Source organism: Electrophorus electricus, chromosome 24 (assembly GCF_041902795.1).
Source record: "Electrophorus electricus isolate QZ-2024a chromosome 24, ASM4190279v1, whole genome shotgun sequence".
Classification (NCBI taxonomy): Eukaryota; Metazoa; Chordata; class Actinopteri; order Gymnotiformes; family Gymnotidae; genus Electrophorus; species Electrophorus electricus.
Window position 1 is genome coordinate 7372712 of NC_137520.1, and position 21275 is coordinate 7393986.

Below are 21275 nucleotides of genomic sequence, written 5' to 3' on the forward strand. Positions count from 1 at the left end.
CTGTTAGCCTTTTTTCCTGTTACTTTTGTTGCTGTAGCCAGTTGCCTGTTTGCCTTTGTATCTGTTCTTTGACTTGTTCTTTTACCGTGTTGCCGTTACCCTGTTCCTGGTCTCTGTGATCTTTTAGTGTTACATTTACTCTAGTGGTTGCCTGCTTTGTTCCTTGTCTGATGTTTTCATTTCTCTTTTCCGGTTTCATTTACAACCCTGGACTGTTCTAATGACCCTGAACATGGATTTTCCCTTAATAAAAGTTGTTCATCTCAGTATTTGCATTCTATCTCTACTCGCCTGTCGTCACACATCCTGCCTTCAATTTATCTACCTCTCTGTGTGACAGCAGTTTATGAGATGATGTAACTCCTAACAAAATTAATAGTGTCAAATAAGAAATACAGACATAACTTTAAAAAATTGCAGACACATCCCAAAAAAAACAAACAAAACATAATTGGCATTCAGGCACTTAAACCTGCCTGAGGGAGTCCCTCTTTCCTTTCTTCTGCTAATTCAGTAGCTGCTTCTGCCTCTCGCCATCATCCAATATGTCACGGGGATGTCTAATGCTAGCCTGCGTTGGAATGATATGTATAACGGCACACATAACAAAAGCAGCGCAGCAGGTGAGAATCTGAGCCCACCTGATGACTTGTGTAGGCACTGGAAGTGCATCTTCCAAAGGTCTACAACTCACTTAAAACTGTCTTTCAGTGTGCACTGTTATACCGCTCTCCTGCTGCAGTTTGGGGATTCAGCAGAAGAGTTGGCAGGTATGCACAGGCAATACCTGCCATCCACCCAGTAAAAACGGACCGGCAAACGCACTATCCTTTGCCATCTGACACACCCCAGAGTTTGCTCAGAGGACTGTGTCATGTCTTCTAGGCCATTGGCCACAGTGTATATAGAGGCCCTGATGGTTGCATATCTCCTCCGAGAACGTTTAATAACGTGCACATACTTGGAGAAAGCAGCTTTGCTAAGTCAATGGGTGAGCTATATGGTGGGACTAAGCAAAATTTCAAAGTGCACCAAACCAAGTAAGGTTATATATGTGAACCCCTGGGAAGTCTGTAATTCTATATTGATACATCTTTACTGATACCTTAGGGTGTTCACATATCATAGTTATTTGTTTACATGTTTCTTTAATTAATAAAGGTTTTGAGAAACACTTGCAAATTAAACATTTTTAAGGTAAAGTTAAGAAATTTCTTAGCATAATGAAGTTTTTGGAATTGCACCACAGGTCAGTTTTAATCATATACTAAATCAACATTAAAAAAAGTATTCCTAATTACAGTACATGACAACTATAATCCAATATATTTTTCATGAACCTATTTGGAGTAATTAAGGTTTATTTAAATATTCAGGTTTTACATTAAGGGAACATAATTAAATAAAATTTAGAAAATAAAAAACGTTATTGGGGGGGGGCTTTATTTTTTGTGTGTGTTATTTGCAGGATTGTCGAAAATTTCTAAACCTAGTAAATGGAATACAAGGAGATGGACGAAGGTAGATCCATTATGAATTCCATAATAATTTTTAATTACTCATTTGTGTCATTTCTCCAGTGGTATTATAATATTGCAAGGTTTGCTTTCTTTCAGTGTGTTCTCATACCCTTGTCTGGAGGTGTTTTTGGACAAGCAGCCGGTCAGTCTTCATTAATATGCTAAAACATCAAATCCCTAACATGCACATTTATTCATAAATATTCACTTGTGCACATGCGAGTAATACTTCCCTGAGCATTTCAGTATTAACTGCAGTGGTGCATTACTTACAGCTGTTAATGCCTGTGGATGAGAATCTTAAGGAGTTTTGGATTGACTTTAACCTGGGAAGTCAGAGCATCTCCTTCTACTTTTGTCTAGCTGGTGATGTGGCCCAGGTATTTTTCCTGGAGTTGTTTAAACATCGATGTAATTTCTGCACACTTAACTCAAGCTGTGGGTTTCTTTCTTTCATGTCATGTTTCCCTTTTTCTCTCATCTCTTATTTCTCAGCAGGAGGGTCAGTGGGACACTTTGTGCATAGCGGAAAATGAGGTGTGCAGTTACACAGTGGAAGGTAATCAGATAACATAACTTGAGCAGAGCTAATGAGCTTCATTCACAAGGCACACAGTTCAGATTTTCAATATGTTCAAGAGAATATGAGGTTTTTCTGAATGTTTGGTAAGTAGGTGGTTTGGCCACCTCTGCCATGTCTGTAGTGGTAAAAAAAATCTTGGCCATATCTTTTAGAAAGACTAAATGCTCAAGATGCATCCTATGTTGTACCCCTCCCTAGAAGAGAAAGATGTGAAGGTGCTGCAGCTGGTTTTAATTGAGCCACTGTGCCTGAGCAATTGTGAGGGCTCCAGACTTTTCATCCACTTCAGCGCCTCTTTAGACATCCTCCAGGCCACCAAAAAAGTTTATGGAGAGTACAAGAATAAAGTGAGTTGTGACAAAACCCAGAGTTTGATGCGGATATAAAATTAAATGACGGCTTTCTCATAATACAGTTCTGATCTGCAGATTCTCTTTTGAGTACATATGCTTACTTCTGCCTTAACCAGAGAATTGAGTGTTATATGAATCATTTTGATATTGGAATTTTGTAGTCTTATATATTCCCTGTTGCAATATTTCAGAAATTCATTCCAAAGACCACCACATCTGTGGTTAAAACCACTGTCCAAATAATTCTGGATGATGGAGGGTCACAGGTGAGGATTTGTGACTAAGAACATGCTGATTAAGGATGTACTAGTAGTAATAGTAGTAGTAGTGGTAATTTTACAAGTAATATGACAAAATGTCACATTTATAAAGACATTTGAACTGCTTCTGACTTGTTCGGGTTTTAAAATGCTATTTCTTTTATAATAGGTCAGTGTTAAAAGTCCTTTTTTTCCACCAAAAACCAGAAAACAATATGGAAGTCATCATTTATTGTTTTTAAATGTTTTCTATTTAGTGCAGCTCACATAAGATGAATCAAATTGCTCTGTAGTTCTCAAAATGTGGATGCATCTTATTAGAGAACAGGTGTAGTACATAAATGTAATCCAGTATACTAGCTAAGGTCATAAGGAAAGCAGTCAACGAGGCAAAACAAAACAGACTGGGAACAGGCACAGAGGGTAATCCAAAGACACATGTGGCGATCTAATAAACCAGAATAAACACACACAATAACATGGCTCAGAAAGGTAACACGAGTTGACGAGACTTCATAAAGACAAACAGAATACATGGGGCTTGTATACAGGGACTAATGAGAACTAACAAGATATAGGTGATAGCAATAACAGGCATAGATACTAACAAGGGGGTGGAACCAAAAGAAACCAAAACAAAGAAGTACGAGGAAACAAAACCAAGAAGTGAAAAAACAGGTATGTTTGCCATGGAATCTGCGATTCCAGGGACGGGCGAACGTGACAGAACCCCTCCCTTAACGTGTGGTTCTTGATGCGCAAAACAAAAACAAACAGAAAATCAAGAACCAGGGAACAGAACCAAGACACAGGAAACATGGACAAAACAGGAGCTGAGACGTGGCAAAACATGGCTGGGAACAGGAACCAGAGTAGCAGGCAGAGAGGAAGCATGAACAGGACCAGGGATAATGCAAGAAACAGACACAGGTTCAGGGGTAACGCCAGGAACCAGGACTGGGGACGCCACAGACTCATGAGACTTAAATGGGGATCTGGGAAACAAGGTAGGTGATAAAACAGAATGCGGGACAATGGGGGACCTAACAGGACAGAGGCACTGTTGTGTTCGGAGGCAAGGCTGCTGCAAATGATGTGTCCTGAGGTGCTGCGTCAATCAGCTGCGAGCCAGGAGGCGTGGCTGCTGCTGGTGGCTTGTCCTGGGGTGCTGCGGACACGGCCTGAGCATCCCCGAGCACGCCAGATGCGGCCTGAGTGTCCCTGAGCATGCTGGACTTGGCTTGAGTGTCTCTTGAGCACGCTGGCTGCAGCTGGATGTCCGTGAGCTCACCAAGAGCCCGATGCAGGTGCATAGAGCCCCTGCCAAAAAATACATGAATGCTTCCACCTCGGATGTCAGGGTCTTGGGCTGAGTAGCAGGACGGGGCTGGTCCTGGGTGAGACAGAGGAATCCTCCAACACAGGTGCAGACTCAGGCTGGCCCTTAGACTTCCTCTTCCTATGCTTATTCCAGGTGGGCTTAACCTGAACTGTTTCGGGCTACAGGGAAAGGAGGTCATCTGGTGACTGGGTAGAACTAGTCCAATGCAGACCCTTAACATATATATCCACCAAGGCCTGACTGTCAGCGGTGATACAGCATATCCAGCTCTCACCCTTCTTGGAGGTATCAAGTTTATAAAGCCAGTCCAGGGTACCTGGTAGTTGATGTGCTTCCAACTTCCAAAGATGTCTTTCATCAGTAGTCCCATTTGGAAGTGTGAGGAAGTCAGACGCTTCCTTGATAATGTCCCCTAACTCTCTTTGCTGCATCCTGCGATGCTGGGTATATGGTAACTGCCGACTCCAGTGTGAGTTAAGTCTTCGGTAATGTTCCGAGCTCGAACAGAGACGGAGTCGAATGCAGTATGATAACGGGTGCGGTTTATTAGAGAAGACGTGTGGTCTACAAACGTAATGCAAGTGGAACCAAAAGAAACCAAATCAAGGAAGCATGAGGAAACAAAACCAGGAAGTAAACTAACAGGTAGAGTTGCTGTGGGAACTGCGACACCAGGGAGGGGCGAACGTGACAACTGTAATACCAAGATCTTTATTACAAATATTGCGCGAGGTACCAATATTGTGTAGCAATATTTGTCTATATCTGTACTAAACTCAGAAAAATACTTTACTGAAATTATATCATTTGTGCGTACAGCACAGTTAAGTTATATTTAAAATGTATATTTAATAATTTAAGATTTAATAACGTTCCAAATGTTGGGCTGGTGGTGTGTGAACAGGTTCTTTTTCCTGAGAGTCAGGGATCTTCTCAGCCCAAAGAGACAGCAGTACCTATGTCAGTGAGGAGCAACACCCCCTCTCACTCATCTCTCTCTCATGAGAGAGCCGCCCAACATCTCAACCAGCAGGCAATACATTTTTAATGACTTTACATGCAGTGTCCTGCGTTAGTTTGCTATTATCAATCTTGTCATGTATTGTTCATTCTACCTACTGTATTATTAGCATTCTCCTAGTTTTATTGATTTACCTTTTTGATAATGACAGTGGTCATAACTTTCTTATATTAACTAGGAATAATCAACTATTATCTCTGTCTCTGTCTCAGACAATAACACCATTGAGGAGTAAGGTGTCTGAGTCATGTATGTATGTCTCTGGCAGTGCAGGACGTCAGCTCGGCAAAAGCCCTTTCAGCTGTGTGCTGCCTACCTGTAGGTCAACTCATAACATCTTTGTGTTGGAGAGTTTGAAAACATGTTCTCAAAATGTTGTTGGTATTTCTAGCTTTTTATTGCTTTTCTCATGTCAAGTATATTTGTACATTCTCGTGTGCTTGTTAGCTACACCAGTTGGGAAGGCAAAGGTGAAGCCAGCTCTTGAAATGGTGGCCTCAGAGACTAAACTGAGAGAGCTTTTGATAGCTAGACCATCCCACAATATGCCTTCAGATCAGGAAAATGTAAAAAAACAGGTCTGTAGCTAGTATTGCTCAGACTTCCCTAAAGCCAAACTTAGTGATAATATTAAGTTTTGAATACTAAAGTGTTTGTGTGTGTGTGTGTGTGTGTGTGTGTGTGTGTGTGTGTGTGTGTGTGTGTGTGTTACTAGGCAATTCCAGCTGTGACGAATGTAGACATACAACATCACATGAAAGATTGGAAAGATGTTGAAAGATACCGCAGAGTAAGTTACTGTATAGTAAGTGTTAATTGCTGTTTAGCCAACTTCTTTCTGTAATATTTGTTGTATAATTATTGTGCTATTCTATTCACATTTCTTATGTCTATGCAGCAGATTCCTGTAGACAAAGTATTGGAGATGGTGCAGGCTAATCAAGAAGAGCCTTTAGGTATAGACATATTGTGAATTAAATGTTAAACATCAGTCATATCTAATGCCCTGAAATATTTCAATTTAAACAACTCTTTTCATTGGTCCTGTGAAAGATAACAGTATAGTTCCAGACTCTCAGCCTGCAATGAGAAAAGGAACCTCTATGTAAGTGTGAAATATGTTTAATTCTGTTGCAGCGTGCCAGCTCTCATACAAACAATTTTAAATGGTTGTGGTTAGAGGTTTAAGTGGCGACTATGTATTCTGTGGAAATTGCAAAAACTTACTGAACCATTTTTTAAATTAGAAATTTTTCTTGGTATACTTTACTACTTTACACATTTCATTTCTTTCATTCAATCCAGTGTTCTATTGGTTAAGTCGATCAGTGTTGGCACCAATGCATATAAATGTGCATTTTATAACCTTGTCAGGTTACCAGGCCTCTGTGATATCACCAACAAAAAGAGAATTTCAGTCTCTGGATCACTGTTGCCCTGTCAAAGGGATTTATCCCAGCATCAGTCCAAATCAGGTTAGTCCTTTCCAAAACAATAACTTATGTCATTCATGTTTATGACTGAAATACATGATTCAATTTGTGAAATTAGTTACGTCAGTTCAGACACCTGCCAGTTTACCAGAATTAGTCTTCTAGTAGCAGTATCACCAAGTGTTTTAATCACTTTAAGTAGGTTGTGCCATTTAATATACAACCGACGCTCTACAATCCATTCTCTGCGTGTGTCCCTTCTTCAGAGCTCAGTGCTCCCGTAACTCTTGACTCAGAGCTCCCACCACGACCCTCCTCAGCCCAACATACATCTGCTAGGTTGAGCCACAAGCAGCTGCATGCCCAGCTCACTCACAGACTGGAGAAGGTGTTGTGGGAGCGTGAGCTGCAGGCCAAGCCCTGCCCCGCAGCACAAAAAGGAGTCTCTTCATTGGAGCAACACCTTCCAGAGCCTGCAAGTTTAGGAAAGGGGCCCGGGCTAGTGAAAGGGTTTCGAAAACCCACACCAGCTAAACCTGCCCAGAGCAAACAGCCTAAGGGCAGTTTGACTGAAATGAGCAAAGATACAGTGAGAATCAGTTTATGTAGCTATCTTGATTTTTAAATGCTTATTTGTGTGTGTGTGTGTGTGTGTGTGTGTGTGTGTGTGTGTGTGTGTGTGTGTGTGTGTGCACATAGTGAGGGCACTGTAATCACAATTTTAAGTCATTTCAGTGATGAAAGATTTCCGCTTCTACCCCACAATATAATGCATCAACCCTATCTGCATTCTAGTGTTGTAGCTAGTACACAAGACCATAAGTTAATGTACTTGGTCTTGTACCAGGGAAAGGAGGACTCAGAAATTGTTCATGAGATGAGTACAGGCCTCTATCTCAGGTCACTGGGAATAGAACATTTTTCAACATTAATGAATGTTAGCAATATAGTAAAACAATAAAACAGTCCCTTCAGGTTTTCAGTAAGCTGAAGGGAGGAAAATGTTAGCTAGCTGACATTAAATGTAAGAAAAAATACGGTAATATCCTTTGCAAACTGCTAACCCCATATTTAGCAGACTTTTTTCCCCCTTACATTGGGGTCAGCCAGTCACCACACATAAATGATAGACCAATCAGTGTGAGGCTAGATCTAAACACTTTAATCACTGGTTATTTACTTTGTCCAGAACACAGCAAGAGCTGCAGACACTATGGTGAAGCAGATTTCTAACCATTATAAGAGAACCTTTAGTAAATCATCAGTAGAACGGGACTCTTCATTTAACGGCGCACCTACTAACAGGTAACATTGACATACCATGGTGTTTTTGTTTTTATCTAAATATTAGATTTTTTATTGGTTCTGTTCTTTTTTCTGTAGATACATTTTAAAGAGGAATCGGTATCCAACTTCAGCTGTAAGTGTTCAGTTGTATTGATTTATCTTGATGCTAGTTCAGCTATGCACCAAACTCCTAAATAAAGCTTTGTCCCTTTTTTTAGGTTTTTACATACTTAGTGTCATTTGTGTTTTTGTGTGTATTTGTTGTTTTAGGTGAAGGTAGCTGCCAGCACAGCTGCAAATAATCAATCAAAAAAGTATGGGTACCTAATTTTAAACCTTTGAATTTGTATTAAACAACATCATTTACATGTTAACATGAGAGTCAGTCCAAAAATGTAAATATTTCCATGGTTCATTCTCCATAGTTATTCGTATTCAGTATTGTAATCTACTTGATGTTTCATTATTTTCAACAGAGATGTTTATGAATTCAGTCTGGATGTACCAGAGCTCAGTGGTGTAAGGACAGTTCTTACTAACACTGACCATATATTTTTCATTAATGTATAGCATGCAATCCTGATTCAGTGTTTTTCTTTTCAGAGAAAATGTTGGAAGTCTTCTGAAATGTCTGGGATAGAAAGCAGGTAAGGTTTATGTACTTTAACTACACCAACCTCTAGTGTCTAAATCAAGTATTACACTCATAATAGAGAAAATGAACTAAATCTACAAGTTAACAAGCACAACACTGCTTATTAGGGTTATACTCCCTTTGATTTCTACAGTTTTGTTTAAAGAGTTTTCCTTCTTTCAGTATGCTCAGCAGTTTTTTGACTTTGTCCAGGTCTGCTAAGAAGTCCCTTCCCCTAAAGGTCAGATACTCCTTAAACCGTTTACTAGCTGTCATTAACCTTTGTGGTATACTTTTTAATTAAGTGATGCTAATTCTATAATGTTCTGCAATTCCTAAAAGTACACTTGTTGATCATAAAAAAATTGTGTGTCATTGTTCTCAGAAATGTTCATTGGATTCTGTTGTTACAACCTTGTGTGGTTTCCTACCTGATCTCTTTATTCATACTTCTTTGTTCATAACAACTAACTCTTTTGGGGTTTTTTTAAACATTTTTCCCCTAGCATACCTTCTAGTGAAACCTCTGCATTTGCATCGAAGTGTATTTTTTACATTTACAGCATTTAGCAGATGCTCTGCTCCAAAGTGACTTAAGGTAGTTCTTAGTTGTCTCAATGGAAGGAGTCCTTATGCTAGCATACTAGGCCTGGGTCTAAGCATATCATTAGGCTATAACCATGTCATAGGTTGTGTGTGTGTGTGTGTGTGTGTGTGTGTGTGTGTGTGTGTGTGTGTGTGTGTGTGTGTGTGTGTGTGTGTGTGTGTGTGTGTGTGTGTGTGTGTGTGTGTGTGTGTGTGTGTGTGTGTGTGTGTGTGTGTGAAGGATCATGAGCTAGGGATTATTCAAGGTGAGCTAGGGATTATTCAAGGAAGAGGTGGGTTTTTACTCTATGTTGGAAGACAGCAAGGACCTCCGCTGTATGGACAGGTAGTGGGAGTTCATTTTGCCATCTGTGTGCAATTACATAAAATAGTCTTGAGGCATGTCTTCCTTGTTCTGTGAAGGATGGTGTTTCAAAACTTGCTGTACTTGAGACATGAACAGTACAAGATGCTGAGACAAGTGTTTTTGGCTTTGTAGGCGAGCATCAGGGTTTTTATTTGGGTGCAGGCAACTACAGAAAACAAGAAAGGGGAACGCAGCAGTGGAATGATAGTGTCACAGTATGTCAGCTTGGGAAGAGTTGTGTGACTGCTTTCTGGTTGAGTTCAGGGGTCTATGGTGTGTGCAGGGAGGAGAGTAAGTTGTGGTAGTCCAGTTCTGGGATGGCTGAAGAAATAACTAACATGGGAAAAGAGTGATAGCTGTTTGTTCAGAAACATGCCTAGATGTTTGGCATTTACAGATGGCGTGATGAGCAAGCTCTCAAAGAAGAGGGCCAGATCTTCGAGCTGAGAGGAATCACTAAGTACATGTAACAGCTCTGTCTTGCTTGAGTTTAGTTGTAGATGATTTGCAGCCATCCATGATGACATGTCAGACAGGTATGGTAAGATCTGAATTGAGATCTGAGGGTGTGCGAGGGGGGAAATAAATTTGGTGCCATCTGAGTGGCAGTGGTAGGAGAAGCTTTGTGAGGATATTACCTCTACTGGAGAATAAGGAGGAAAAAAAGAAGAGGTCCACGCACTGATCCTTGTGGGACACCTGAGGAGAGCATGCAAGGGGGAGATGAGGATCTTCTCCATCCTCTGTTTTGTTCTGAAACTGTTTATTATTTGTTTATTGCACATAGGAATCATGGTAGGAACTAAAACCGACACAGTATTGTAATATATTCAGAGTAATGAATTATCCCTTAACATTTGTGCGTGTGTGTGTGTGTGTGTGTGTGTGTGTGTGTGTGTGTGTGTGTGTGTGTGTGTGTGTGTGTGTGTGTGTTTTGTAGCCTGCTGGTCTTAATGTAAAGAAACACCTATTCAGTGACAGTGACACAGACAATATGACAGAGGTTAGCTGGTTAAAATCAGCCAACCGGAAGCCCAGGCCTAAAGTGGCTGACTACACCAGGCAGCCTTCAAAGCCCTCTTTTCCAACTGCAGAAACTACAAGTATGTTTTTCACATTTAGCCTTTTTCTCTTTGTACCAGCACAATGTCTTAAATATGGTAATTTCTACAGATAATAATGAATATAATCATAATCGCAAACCACAATAATAAAATATTGTCCATAGGATTATTTTTCTTGAAATGCAGAACTTTTTAACACTTATTAGTCACTATTACCTACTTAATAACAGTAACTCATATGTGAATCAACATTTTCCTTCTTTTGTTGGTATTACATTATGCTGCATTGCCAGTAATATCTACCTTCCTAACTCAAGAAAGCTGTACATAAAATTTTCATTCTTTCTTTTAGTTGAGTCTCCAAGTGTACCTGTGCTTTCAGACAAAGCTGAAAAGCTGCTGCTTAAATCAAAAAGGGTGAGACCAAAATGAAAGATGTCATAAATTATTTTCATATATATTCCCATATCTTTGATTCAGAGCTATATATATATGCACAGTGTATAGGCTGTGGGTGTCTTCTTTTGTGTAATGCTGCTCTTCACTTTATATCAGAAGAGGCAGAAGAAGGTGATGGAGCAGGAGGATAAGAAAAGCCTAAACATTGCTAGCAGGATGCTCACAAGTAGGCCACAACGAAGTGCAGCTCTGACCAAATGCTACAAAGAGCCATCTGATTCTGAGCGCGAGTTTGAGACTGATGAATCACCTCCAACCAAGGCATGGTTCATTTGCTTCAGTATAAATAGTCTGAACTGTGTGCTGTTGTATGTCTTCTTTATACCTTTCCCTTTTTTCGTTGAACAGAAGTTGCTTGTTAAACAGCCAGAGAGGCCTAAAAGTACAGTCTCACTTCAGACCAGAGGAGAAGTAAAGAATAAAGATAAGACTTCATATAATGCTGTCATTGAACAAACTGCAAAAGACAACAATCAAAAAGAGTCAAAAAGGGGCCAGCCAACCATGAAGGAGAGAGTAGAGACAACACTGGCTATTCCTGAGCAGTCCAAGAGAAAAATTAAAAAGCCACCACTATTAGGATCCACCAAACGACAGAGAGAATGTCGGGCCTCCAAAATTGCCTTATCCTCCACTGACCGACTCAGATGTAAGAATTGGATCTTATTACAATAGTCTCAATGCAAACAGTCTTTTCTTTTCTTTGGTACATATGTGTGTGTGTGTTCATTCTTAGCTGCAGACAAGAGGGCAACCTTGCCCAAATCCCCTCTCATGTCTCCAAGTCCTCTGACCAAGGTAGAGTTTTTTTCCATTATACAAACATTTAAATACTATTAGTCAGTGTTGAAATCTTTAACTCAAATGTGTCAAACAGCCTCAAAAGACTGCTTCACTGCAGGCCACAGGACGAACAGAAAAAAAAGATGAGACTTGCTCTTATGGCATGTATAAACAACCTGAGAGAGAGAAGAAACAGTCAGAAGAAAGCACCACTCAGTTAGAAACAGATCGTTTGAAGTTGACGGAGGAGAAAGCGGACCAGGAGTTAATGTGTCCCGAGCAGACAGAGAGCAAGAAGAGTCCAGATCCTCAGCAACCATCTAAACAACAGGAAGAACCGTGGGCCGCTAAATTTGACTTTTTCTGTCCTTCCCATTTCTCCATTGAGAAGATGAGATGTAAGATATTAGCTTCTATACGGTACATTCAGCTATATTTACTACATCTTTAAGAGCTGCTTGTGTGTGTGTGTGTGTGTGTGTGTTCCTTCCCTTAGCTGTAGAGAACAGTGCAGATTTTCCCAGATCTCCCCTCACACCCCTCCAGCCTCTGCCAATCTCTCCTGTTGGTGTTGTCTCACCCCCTATGGAGCTGCCCAGTCATCTCAAAGGGATTCAAGCTTCCTCCTTCTATAAGACTTCAGGAGGGTACAATGGAGCCAAATTTCCTATTCACCCTCCTGTAACCATTGTTGCTCAGAAGCAAAGTTCTGTAGAGGTATGCCTGGTACATCAAGCCAGTAAGCTGATCTAGTTTTTATTATTAATTTGATTGAAGTTAATTCATGCTAGAAATTATGTCAGCAAATATTATCACAAAATTACCAGTTAGCTTTTTTATATATAGGGGTCCTCTCCTACTTTGTAGCATGAATAATTTATTTCCTTGTGTGATTTTACTTACACCTTTTGTCACATAATTTGATTTCTGGTCTTTGTGGGGTTCGTATTAGTATTGTGCAACCAGAAAAGATGGTTGCTAAACTGTCATAACCCAACCTGTGTCTTGCCCCTCTGTCCTTCTTCAGGAGGCTGAGCTGAGTCCAGTGCCCACTGAGATCCAGCCCCTCATCGCTTCCACAGGTAGAGAAACACTTGCCCACTCCTTCCCACTCAACTCTGCAGACATAAAGGAGAATCTTGGAGACTTGATGAACAGCAGAAGCCTGCAGGCATCCTTTGACAAAGAGTCTGTGATGACACTAAGCCAGTCCTCACACAGATCAAGGAACAACATAACTATGATCTGCACTGAAGTAGAGGTAGAGAGATTTGCTTTTGCCTGCCGTGGCCATCTATTACATTGTATTTGAGCATAGAAAAATGGTCTCCAGCCACGTCATTGTTTGCTATTTTTCACAGAACACACCTGCATGTATGCAAGGAAGCAGGACTGAAGAAAAAGACTTTCAGTCAGGTAATAATATCCCTGGTATTCATACTTTAGTCACAAACATTGATAACTCACATACTGTGTCATCAGGTCCAGCAACCCGTCGGAAACGTCACAGTTCACGTAGTTCTATCAGTCTGTCTGAGACAGACAACAGCGAGGAGGAGGAAGAGGGTGGGACTAAATTTCTGCCCAGAGAACTAACAATCAAAATGAAACCAAGAAGGCTGTTTAAGCCTACAGACAAGCCACAGCCTAACAACAAAGGTTAATGCTGCCAGTTTCTGCTTTTTACTACTACTATACTATAATAAAGCAAGGCCATATAATGCCTAAAGTGTGTGACCTACACGTGACCTAGTAGCTTAGTAATTAATGAAGGTCTAAGGACAGGCTAATAAGAATATGAGATGAAGTATAAATTTTATTTCAGTGAAAGGCTTTGAACAACCCGTAGAATATCAGAACAGCTCTGAGGAAGAGGACAAGGAGAATGTGAGCCCTAGACCCAGAGGTGCAACAAGCAAAAGCTACCACATCCCCCAATGTAGAAGCCCTAATGTAACAGGTAGTTTCACAGCTGAAATAAAGATACAAGCAGAAATCTGTTTATTGATAAGTTTTCATTGCTCATTCTCAGTTAATCTGACAGAGAAGTCAAGATTTCACACTGTAAGGTTACATCATTTAATCTTGTGAATGATTAATGTCAGGCCTTTATAATTGCACTTTCCTTTGACAGCTGAATATGAAAGTGCTCAAATATATTTTTCATGTTTTATTGGTGTGTTGGTGTGGATATTGGTGTGTCTGTGTATCTTAGTAGTTGAAGATCTCGATATACACTCCACAGTATTGTCTAATGTGGTGTCAAGCTGTTGGGACGCGAGTGTAGAAGCAGATGTAGATGTACCACAGCCTTCAATCAGCACTTCTCAGGACATGAGCATTTTCTGCCATCAGTTCAGTTCTGAACTTAAAAGAAAGTTTGAGGTAAAAGGGCTTGAAAATACTTATTGAAGACATATTCACTAAGGAAATTCAGTAAGATTGGAAGTGCACATGGTAATATTTTAGCAATATTTCCATATTGGTCTTTGCACTATAGAAACGTGAAATAAAAGGCTTCCATTGAGAATTCATGTGTTATAAAAGTTCAATTGGAAAATGGTGGTACAAGTCACATATCACTGTAAAAGCCCAGTTGGCTTGGCCTTACTCCACCACCAGAGGAGGGTAGAAAACTTCCTTTGGTCACTTCAGTGCTCAGTACTGAGGCTACAATGCAGCTTACTTGTGCTGTGTTCTAGGAGGTCATCTTGGTAAATGCTTTCCGAGTCAGTCTTGAAACAAATCTCTGGTGTCTTGTGGATGACCCTTGGCCCTATAGGCTCTTAACCGTACAGCACAAGTATTACAAAGAAAAGCTAAAAGAGATACAAAATAAAACATTTGAACTCAGTCTTCTCCAAAGTGTAGCCATTTCCTGAAGGGATTTGGCTCACTTGTTAGTGCTATGGTACCCAAGCTCTGGATTTCTAAGTTTGAATCCTCCTCAGGATGATCTCCTTATTAAATTTAAAGGGGATATTTTTTAATTTATTTTTAATTAATTTAGAAAACTTTTTTTGTTTTCTTCCTTTTCATGCCACTGGTCTACTTTGCACTTGGACCCATTCATGCCTTTAGTTGGTGACTCACCCATTAGCGCTTTGGCCTATGATCCCTAGAGCCTGGGTTATAGGAAGCCAGTTACAGCAAGACTGAAGCAGACTGAAGCTGGTGCCCTCCTGAACTGTGTTCCTCGAACAAGTCTGCCTGCAATGGTGGCATGACATACTGAGTCTCCTGAGGAGTCATATGTGGGAGAGGAGGTGTCTATACTTCCAGGCTGGACCACTTCTGAGTCCATCCCTTCTGTTTTTTTTCTTTATAACACTATTTCTTGGTGGCTACAACAGGAGAAACCCATCAAGAGTATTTCTTCACCCTGGCACAGCAGGTGGTTTTAACAGCATTGCCTTGGTTATAGCTCTAAACCTTCAAACACCATAGAACATCTGTTTCATTACCTTTTTCCTCCAATCCCTCACTTCTGCTGTTCTTGCACATAGTTCAACACAGTATGAAAATATTACTTTTCCTTTAAAAAAAACAAACAAAAAACTAGCAATTTTTATCAACAGCACAACCTGTGCATTGATTGATTCAGTCTGTTGGCATGGGGACCCCAGTACGCAACCTCCTGCTTGGCTAGTCCCAAATCCCCTGCAGTTATTCTGATTAGCCCTGTCCTGACACTAGACTATACATAGCCAATCAAATCTTGTGGGGTACAATTCATCTTTGTTGGGAAAAAAGAGGATGGGGTTTGACCTCTGCCATCAGGTAGAGTGGAGCTGGTCCACATTTGGTTTTTTAAGCAAATATTAGCTGGAAACCTGGGTGTCAGAAGGTGGGAAGGAAAGCTGAGTGTTATCAACATAGCAGTGGTAGGAAAAGCCATAAGATAATATTACATTACCAAGAATGTAAATACCCAAACTTCGAGGGTTGTAGGATTCTACTGGAGAGTCTGCATATGCATGTCTATCCCCTTCATGTTAGAATGCGTCTAGCAGCAAGTAGGACTTGACCCACTTTCATGTGGATTTCAAGATTGGAGAGGGTGGACAAAAGTATTTTGAGTCCATTATGCAACTTGCTAGTGTTCTTTTTTTTTTAGTAGGTAATCTTGTCAATCTTCATATTTGTCTCTGGTCTTTAACCCTATTGATATACAATATATTTCTTAAGTAATCACAGAATAATAATAACAATGGTAATAATAATAATTGGATTTGATAAACTTTCATTTTACTATGATCCATTATCTATTCTATCATAATAATCCAAATATCAACTTGTATCGGTGGCAATCATTGTCACATATAGAAAGTGCAATCTGACTAATTAGTATTTGTGCTATAATATGCTCTGACATGTTACATGCATGGTTGTCTCTCAGAGCCGCTCCAGGAAAATGGATCTCTTCGCTAAACAGTCCCTAAAGGCCTTCAAGCAGCATGTGTCTTCTGTCAGTGTACAGGTGCTCAAGTACAGGTCAGACCAAAAAACATTTTACATTAAGGGAAAGACATTAACTAACTTTGTGGCTAACATACACGCACTCCTTCTGTGTACCTATCACTGTAGATCTCAGAGACTGGAGAAGGTTAAACAAGTTATAATGGATGAAATTAAAAACTTGGAGCAAGATGACACTGCTCTATGCAACATGGAGAAAGAACTGACAGTACATGATCACTCAATTTCTAAAAAGAAAAAACATTTAAATGCATAAAATAAATACGTACATTGTGAAAATGGGGAATTTTGTGATGAACTTTTTTGGGAAATTTGAGGTTTTTACATTTACATTTTACATATTTAGCTAAATACCATAAATGTAAATAGATTTTTCTTTTCTGATATACTGTATATCTGATTTGTCTATGACTTCCTCGAAGACATACTGGAAGAAGCAAGCACTGGCTTTCAATGCATATCATGAGAGAGGGACTCGGAGGTGAGTCTATATTACGGTCTATTTCATTAATCTCTTTAATTGTAGTGTTGTAATTATAACAGACAATAATTTTGACACACAGAAAAAACCTTTACTTAAAATTAAAAACACTACAATTCTGTTTTATATGGTTTATGGAAAGATAGTGGCTGTTTGGGGTGTTTGATGTTGCAAATGAAAGAATTAATCTTTTTTACATAACCATGCCTACATAACTTGTGCAAGTAGGTCTGTCAGGTGCTGGTGCAAATTACACAACAAAAATTGGATACAACAGCCACAGGTCTGCAGACATCAACTAAGAAGCTCTAAGCTCTGGCGTTGTTTTTAATTTTCTACTTTTATGGCTGGGACCTTGTGACAGAACTGGAAGGCCAAGTTTTGGTAACCACTGGAACACAGGTTTAATAATAGCAACCCTACCCTAGGATTGCATACACTAAAGCATACATTACATCATGCTTCCAGTGTTTTCAGTCAGTAAACTCAGATAGAATCCTGAAGCAGCCAAGGCACAATTTAGATGTAAACAAGATGTAAACAAAGTATTTAATAGTGTTTTGCTGTGAAATGCATCTTTCTAGAGAAATGTACTGATTCGTAATTGTTCACAATTGTAGTGCTAAGAACCAAACATCTGAAGCATTTAATGACTCTAAAAGCTACATTCCTTTACTATACAAAATGGTTTTGAATACCTTTCTTGATTCCTGAGACTTTGTTTTGCGATAGTTTTGTTTTAAGGTTTTGGTCTAAAGCATTTTGAATATAAACAATTACTCAGATTCTCCTTGCTTTTATTGTTACAATCCTGTTACAAGCCTTTCAACACGGCTAATGCCAGCACAGCTTTTATTTACAGCTTTAGTTTTCTTACGTATTTGAGAAGATGGTAGAGTATGTGGAGGACTTCGAGGATGTCTGTCACACCATACTGTATTTTCCCATTTATTTTTGCAACCTGGTACTTTGCAGTTCAGCTCCATACTGAACAATTAACCAACAAAGTAAAACTGATCTATCACAGCTCCTCTGATGAATATTCACATATGAGTTTTGCTGACACCATATGACGCACCCCTCCATACCCAAACTACACAAAATGCCTGCAGGGTGAAGAGGTACTTGCATGGCATTTTAAGGAAAAACAGTACCCAAGGAAATGTGTTTTTTTTTTTGTGTGTGGGGGGGGGGGGGGGTATTGTTTGTTTGTTTGTTTTTCCTTCGAATTTAGCACTATGTATCATCAGACATGTCTGTAAGTGCTCTGGTAATTTTGGATAAGGATAAGATGGTTATGTTTGCAGTGTAGACATCAGAATGTCTGTTTCCTGTTACTACAATGGTTCCTGACTAAATTTCTCTATAAAGTCATATTTCACATCAAATATTAATTACTTTGTTTACATCTAAACCAATCAAACATGAGGAAATCTTGCAAAATCAGTGGAGTTAACCTTGAAGAAACCTTGATACAGAGGAGGAAGAAAAATCCTATTTCTAAACAGGATTTGGCACCATTAAATCTGATCTCTCAAGTGCACTGGAGAATAGCCTGGCAGTGTTTTTGCTATACTGTAAATCCCAATATTGGTATAATGACAAAGTTTAATTGAATGAAATGTTTGCCTCAATAAAATCCATCTGATTTCTTTTTTCAGACTACAAAACTTAAAAAGTGCCATTGAGCTTAATATGTGCGATAGTTTGGAGTATGAGGAGCAAATTTTCTCAGCAGAGGTGAAAATTTTAACCTTGACCATTACATCTTCTTAGCACTATTTGCTGAGGAGTTGAAAATAAGTACATTTGGCTTAATGTTATTTCAGATGTGTTTGATGAAGAAGGATATGAGGTCTGTTCAGGACCGTTTATTCAAACAGATGGTGAGTAAATAGATTTAATCAGAATATTCACCAGGGCATCAGTTTAATTTTGTTTAAATCAGACTTTTCAAAGTAGCTTGGGTCAAGTATTAGACTCTTTTTACCTAAATGGTCTTTAAATGCTTTGGCATCCTTGTAGCAAGAGGAAGAGTTGCTGAGTATGCGAAGAGGACTACAGACCCTGTTCCTCCAAGATGTCTCCATGTTTTGACTTTAAAGGAAAAAGGCAACTATAGAAAAGCTACTTAGAAGTATTTTCAGATAATTTTTAAAGCTTGTTCTTGTTTTAGAATATTACTGGTTTAGCATTAAAAGTATTTAAATCACAATGGCATTTAAAAGTTTGAATATTTATTATACTTTAGATTTTTTTTTATCCTAGTCTTGTTGGACATTTGTTGGCATTGTTAATATCTGTGCATGTTTTTTATCCTAAGTGCTATTGAGCACATATTTACATGAGATTTTAAACAATAATAATGAATAGCTGTGAGAAAGCCATTTTCTTATAAAAGAGGCAGTTGTAATAACATATAAAATGTAAAAAAAGGATTTATTCATGAATTGTTAACCCCCCTCCTTACATTCAGTCCCCATAGATATGTTTACTGGTCAGTTATAAAATAAAAATGGTAATTCAACATAACAAATGCCATAATATTCACAGCAGTAATGTGTCACAGGAACACAAACCTCTTTGTCTTTTTTTCACTGCAGATCAAAATGGTTTTCAGTGGTTTAACCTTGACAATCTCCATCTTAGTTTTTTATTCAGAATCAAAGGGCCTTATTATTCCAGATCTGTTAAATGAGCAAAGCTGTATTTTAGACAACAGTTACCCAATTAATGCAGTTTTAGGGGATTTTATTTATATTTTTTCTAGCTCTAAAATTATTGGGATTCCAGAATTAATAGGTGCTGATTATAGGCCTATGTAATGTTTCTAGTGTTGTTTTAAAAAAAAGTCTTAAAGTTAGCTCTTATAATTTGTCAGGGTTAAGCATGCATATTCTAACACTTCTCTCCATAACGTCTGTCAGTCGGGGTAGGGGGCGGATGGGGGTATATTCTGAATGTTCTGTGACTTCAGAAGATATTCTCATCAATTTTATATAGCAAACCTAAATCCCAAATCACATACCTAATTTTTTTTTTTGTATAATTAAGGAGATATTTGTGTTTTCTTTTGTGTTTCATAAATTTCATATGCAAAATTTGCCTCTTTTCCTTAGGGCACATTCACACAACAGATAGAAGTGGCCCAAATCTGATTTTTTGTTTTTTTCTTTAAAAAAAAAAAAAATTATTATTATTTATTTATTTATTTAGGCTGTTCACAATATCTTTTTAATGTGGACTATATATTAGTCTGAACAGGTCAGGCTCGTAAAGTAACCCGCATATGTCAAAGAACAATGCTTCCCGTGGCATGCTCATCCAGAGATAAATAGTCCACAGTAACAGCCACTTGCCTAGAGTTAATGCTTATGTTAATATGCAGTGGAGGTTGGCTGCAAATTCAGGAACAAATATCCCGCAAACAAAGAACAAATGAACAACAACAGTAATTTATTTGCTAATCTCTTTGTATCAATTACATTCATAGCAACATGCAATGCCACAGGCATTTTCCTATAGTTATGATTAGATGAGTGCTGCTATAGACAAACATGAAGCATGCATCAAATGTCTGGCTATCCTGCCACTGAAATGCTCCCTCCCTGTAATCGTCTAGCAGTTAAATGTGGCCCAAATCCAATTTCCTCCATGTGTGGTGCAGAATTATCATTTGGACAGCAGTGTAAACAGCATCTAATCATAACTAAAGGAACACGTTTGTGGCATTGCATGTTCTTAGCAATGTAATTAGTGTGCTCAAAGAGATTAGCAAATTTGTTCATTTGTTCTTTGTGGGATATTTGTTTCTGAATTTGCAGCCAGTCTCCACTGCAGATTAACAAGCGCATTAACTTTAGGCAAGTGACTGTTGACTTCATTTTGACTCTTTACTTCTGGATGAGCGTGCCACGCGAAGCATTGTTCTTTTGTGTAGCTGAATAACTTTAGGAACCTGTTCAGACTAATGGCGGGTACAGGTCAAATTAAAAAGTGTGAATGTAGCCATAGAGATACTAATTACTGAAAATAAGACAAAGAGCATTTATAAATGTATTCTGAAGACAAACAGTGCTTACAAAGTGTTTCACTTCCAGCAGCCCCCACCCCCAAATACTGACATAAACAACCCTGTTCAGACTTAATTTTGTACACTTGATATGAAACTCACTCAGAATTCCTAGGCTCATTCTTGAGTGACATTTTTTCTTTCTTCCTTCCTTCAAATGGAGCTTCTCACATGCACAAGGCTTGATGTCTTTCAGCAGCTATTTAAAAACTCCATTTGAAAAACAAATCCTTAGTAAGGACTGTAACTTCTTCAGCCCCAGAGCAGAGGTGTCCACAGCTGCTGTTCTCTCCTCAAGGTGCTGTGCCCCTGCTCTGGAGACTTAGCCTCCATCATTAACAGCACCCAAACACCGCCGCCCTTTGGTCAAGACCAGGACGCTGGAAGAATAAGGACATCCTGTGGATGACGTCATCTCCAGGATTGTACGTCTGTTTTAACTTTTTCTTCACAGAAGAAAACCCTCTTCTATGGTCTGTGAAACCTGCACATGGGAAGATTACAAATATTAGCAAGCGTACGTTTCAAAAGATGACCATGGTCTCATTACAC

The 21275-nt window shown here is 39.1% G+C and overlaps 2 protein-coding genes and 1 long non-coding RNA gene across 3 annotated transcripts in view; 2 read left to right on the forward strand and 1 right to left on the reverse strand.

The window, feature by feature from the left end:
• Positions 1-19413, forward strand: part of sycp2 (synaptonemal complex protein 2) — a 26076-nt gene extending 6663 nt beyond the window's left edge. Inside the window, exons 10-40 of the mRNA XM_081707244.1 lie at positions 1469-1521; positions 1617-1662; positions 1796-1900; positions 2019-2079; positions 2302-2450; positions 2648-2722; positions 4963-5091; positions 5292-5397; positions 5527-5657; positions 5978-6035; positions 6133-6184; positions 6454-6554; positions 6809-7101; positions 10326-10488; positions 10802-10866; positions 11005-11169; positions 11257-11557; positions 11645-11706; positions 11786-12089; positions 12188-12402; positions 12749-12952; positions 13053-13107; positions 13174-13350; positions 13523-13597; positions 13907-14076; positions 16091-16185; positions 16279-16378; positions 16593-16651; positions 18313-18391; positions 18481-18537; positions 18677-19413. Of these exons, the coding sequence (XP_081563370.1) occupies positions 1469-1521; positions 1617-1662; positions 1796-1900; positions 2019-2079; positions 2302-2450; positions 2648-2722; positions 4963-5091; positions 5292-5397; positions 5527-5657; positions 5978-6035; positions 6133-6184; positions 6454-6554; positions 6809-7101; positions 10326-10488; positions 10802-10866; positions 11005-11169; positions 11257-11557; positions 11645-11706; positions 11786-12089; positions 12188-12402; positions 12749-12952; positions 13053-13107; positions 13174-13350; positions 13523-13597; positions 13907-14076; positions 16091-16185; positions 16279-16378; positions 16593-16651; positions 18313-18391; positions 18481-18537; positions 18677-18748 (3777 nt within the window). The 3' untranslated portion in view covers positions 18749-19413. The remainder of the gene's footprint in view (positions 1-1468; positions 1522-1616; positions 1663-1795; positions 1901-2018; positions 2080-2301; positions 2451-2647; positions 2723-4962; positions 5092-5291; positions 5398-5526; positions 5658-5977; positions 6036-6132; positions 6185-6453; positions 6555-6808; positions 7102-10325; positions 10489-10801; positions 10867-11004; positions 11170-11256; positions 11558-11644; positions 11707-11785; positions 12090-12187; positions 12403-12748; positions 12953-13052; positions 13108-13173; positions 13351-13522; positions 13598-13906; positions 14077-16090; positions 16186-16278; positions 16379-16592; positions 16652-18312; positions 18392-18480; positions 18538-18676) is intronic.
• Positions 7741-8415, forward strand: LOC118240721 (uncharacterized). Its single transcript, XR_004775599.2, has 4 exons — positions 7741-7817; positions 7896-7932; positions 8070-8113; positions 8276-8415. It is a non-coding gene; the product is annotated as an uncharacterized LOC118240721 (long non-coding RNA).
• phactr3a (phosphatase and actin regulator 3a) overlaps positions 19081-21275 on the reverse strand; it is a 24424-nt gene continuing 22229 nt past the window's right edge. The window contains exon 12 of the mRNA XM_027017909.3: positions 19081-21207. Coding sequence (XP_026873710.2) covers positions 21192-21207 — 16 coding nt within the window. The 3' untranslated portion in view covers positions 19081-21191. The remainder of the gene's footprint in view (positions 21208-21275) is intronic.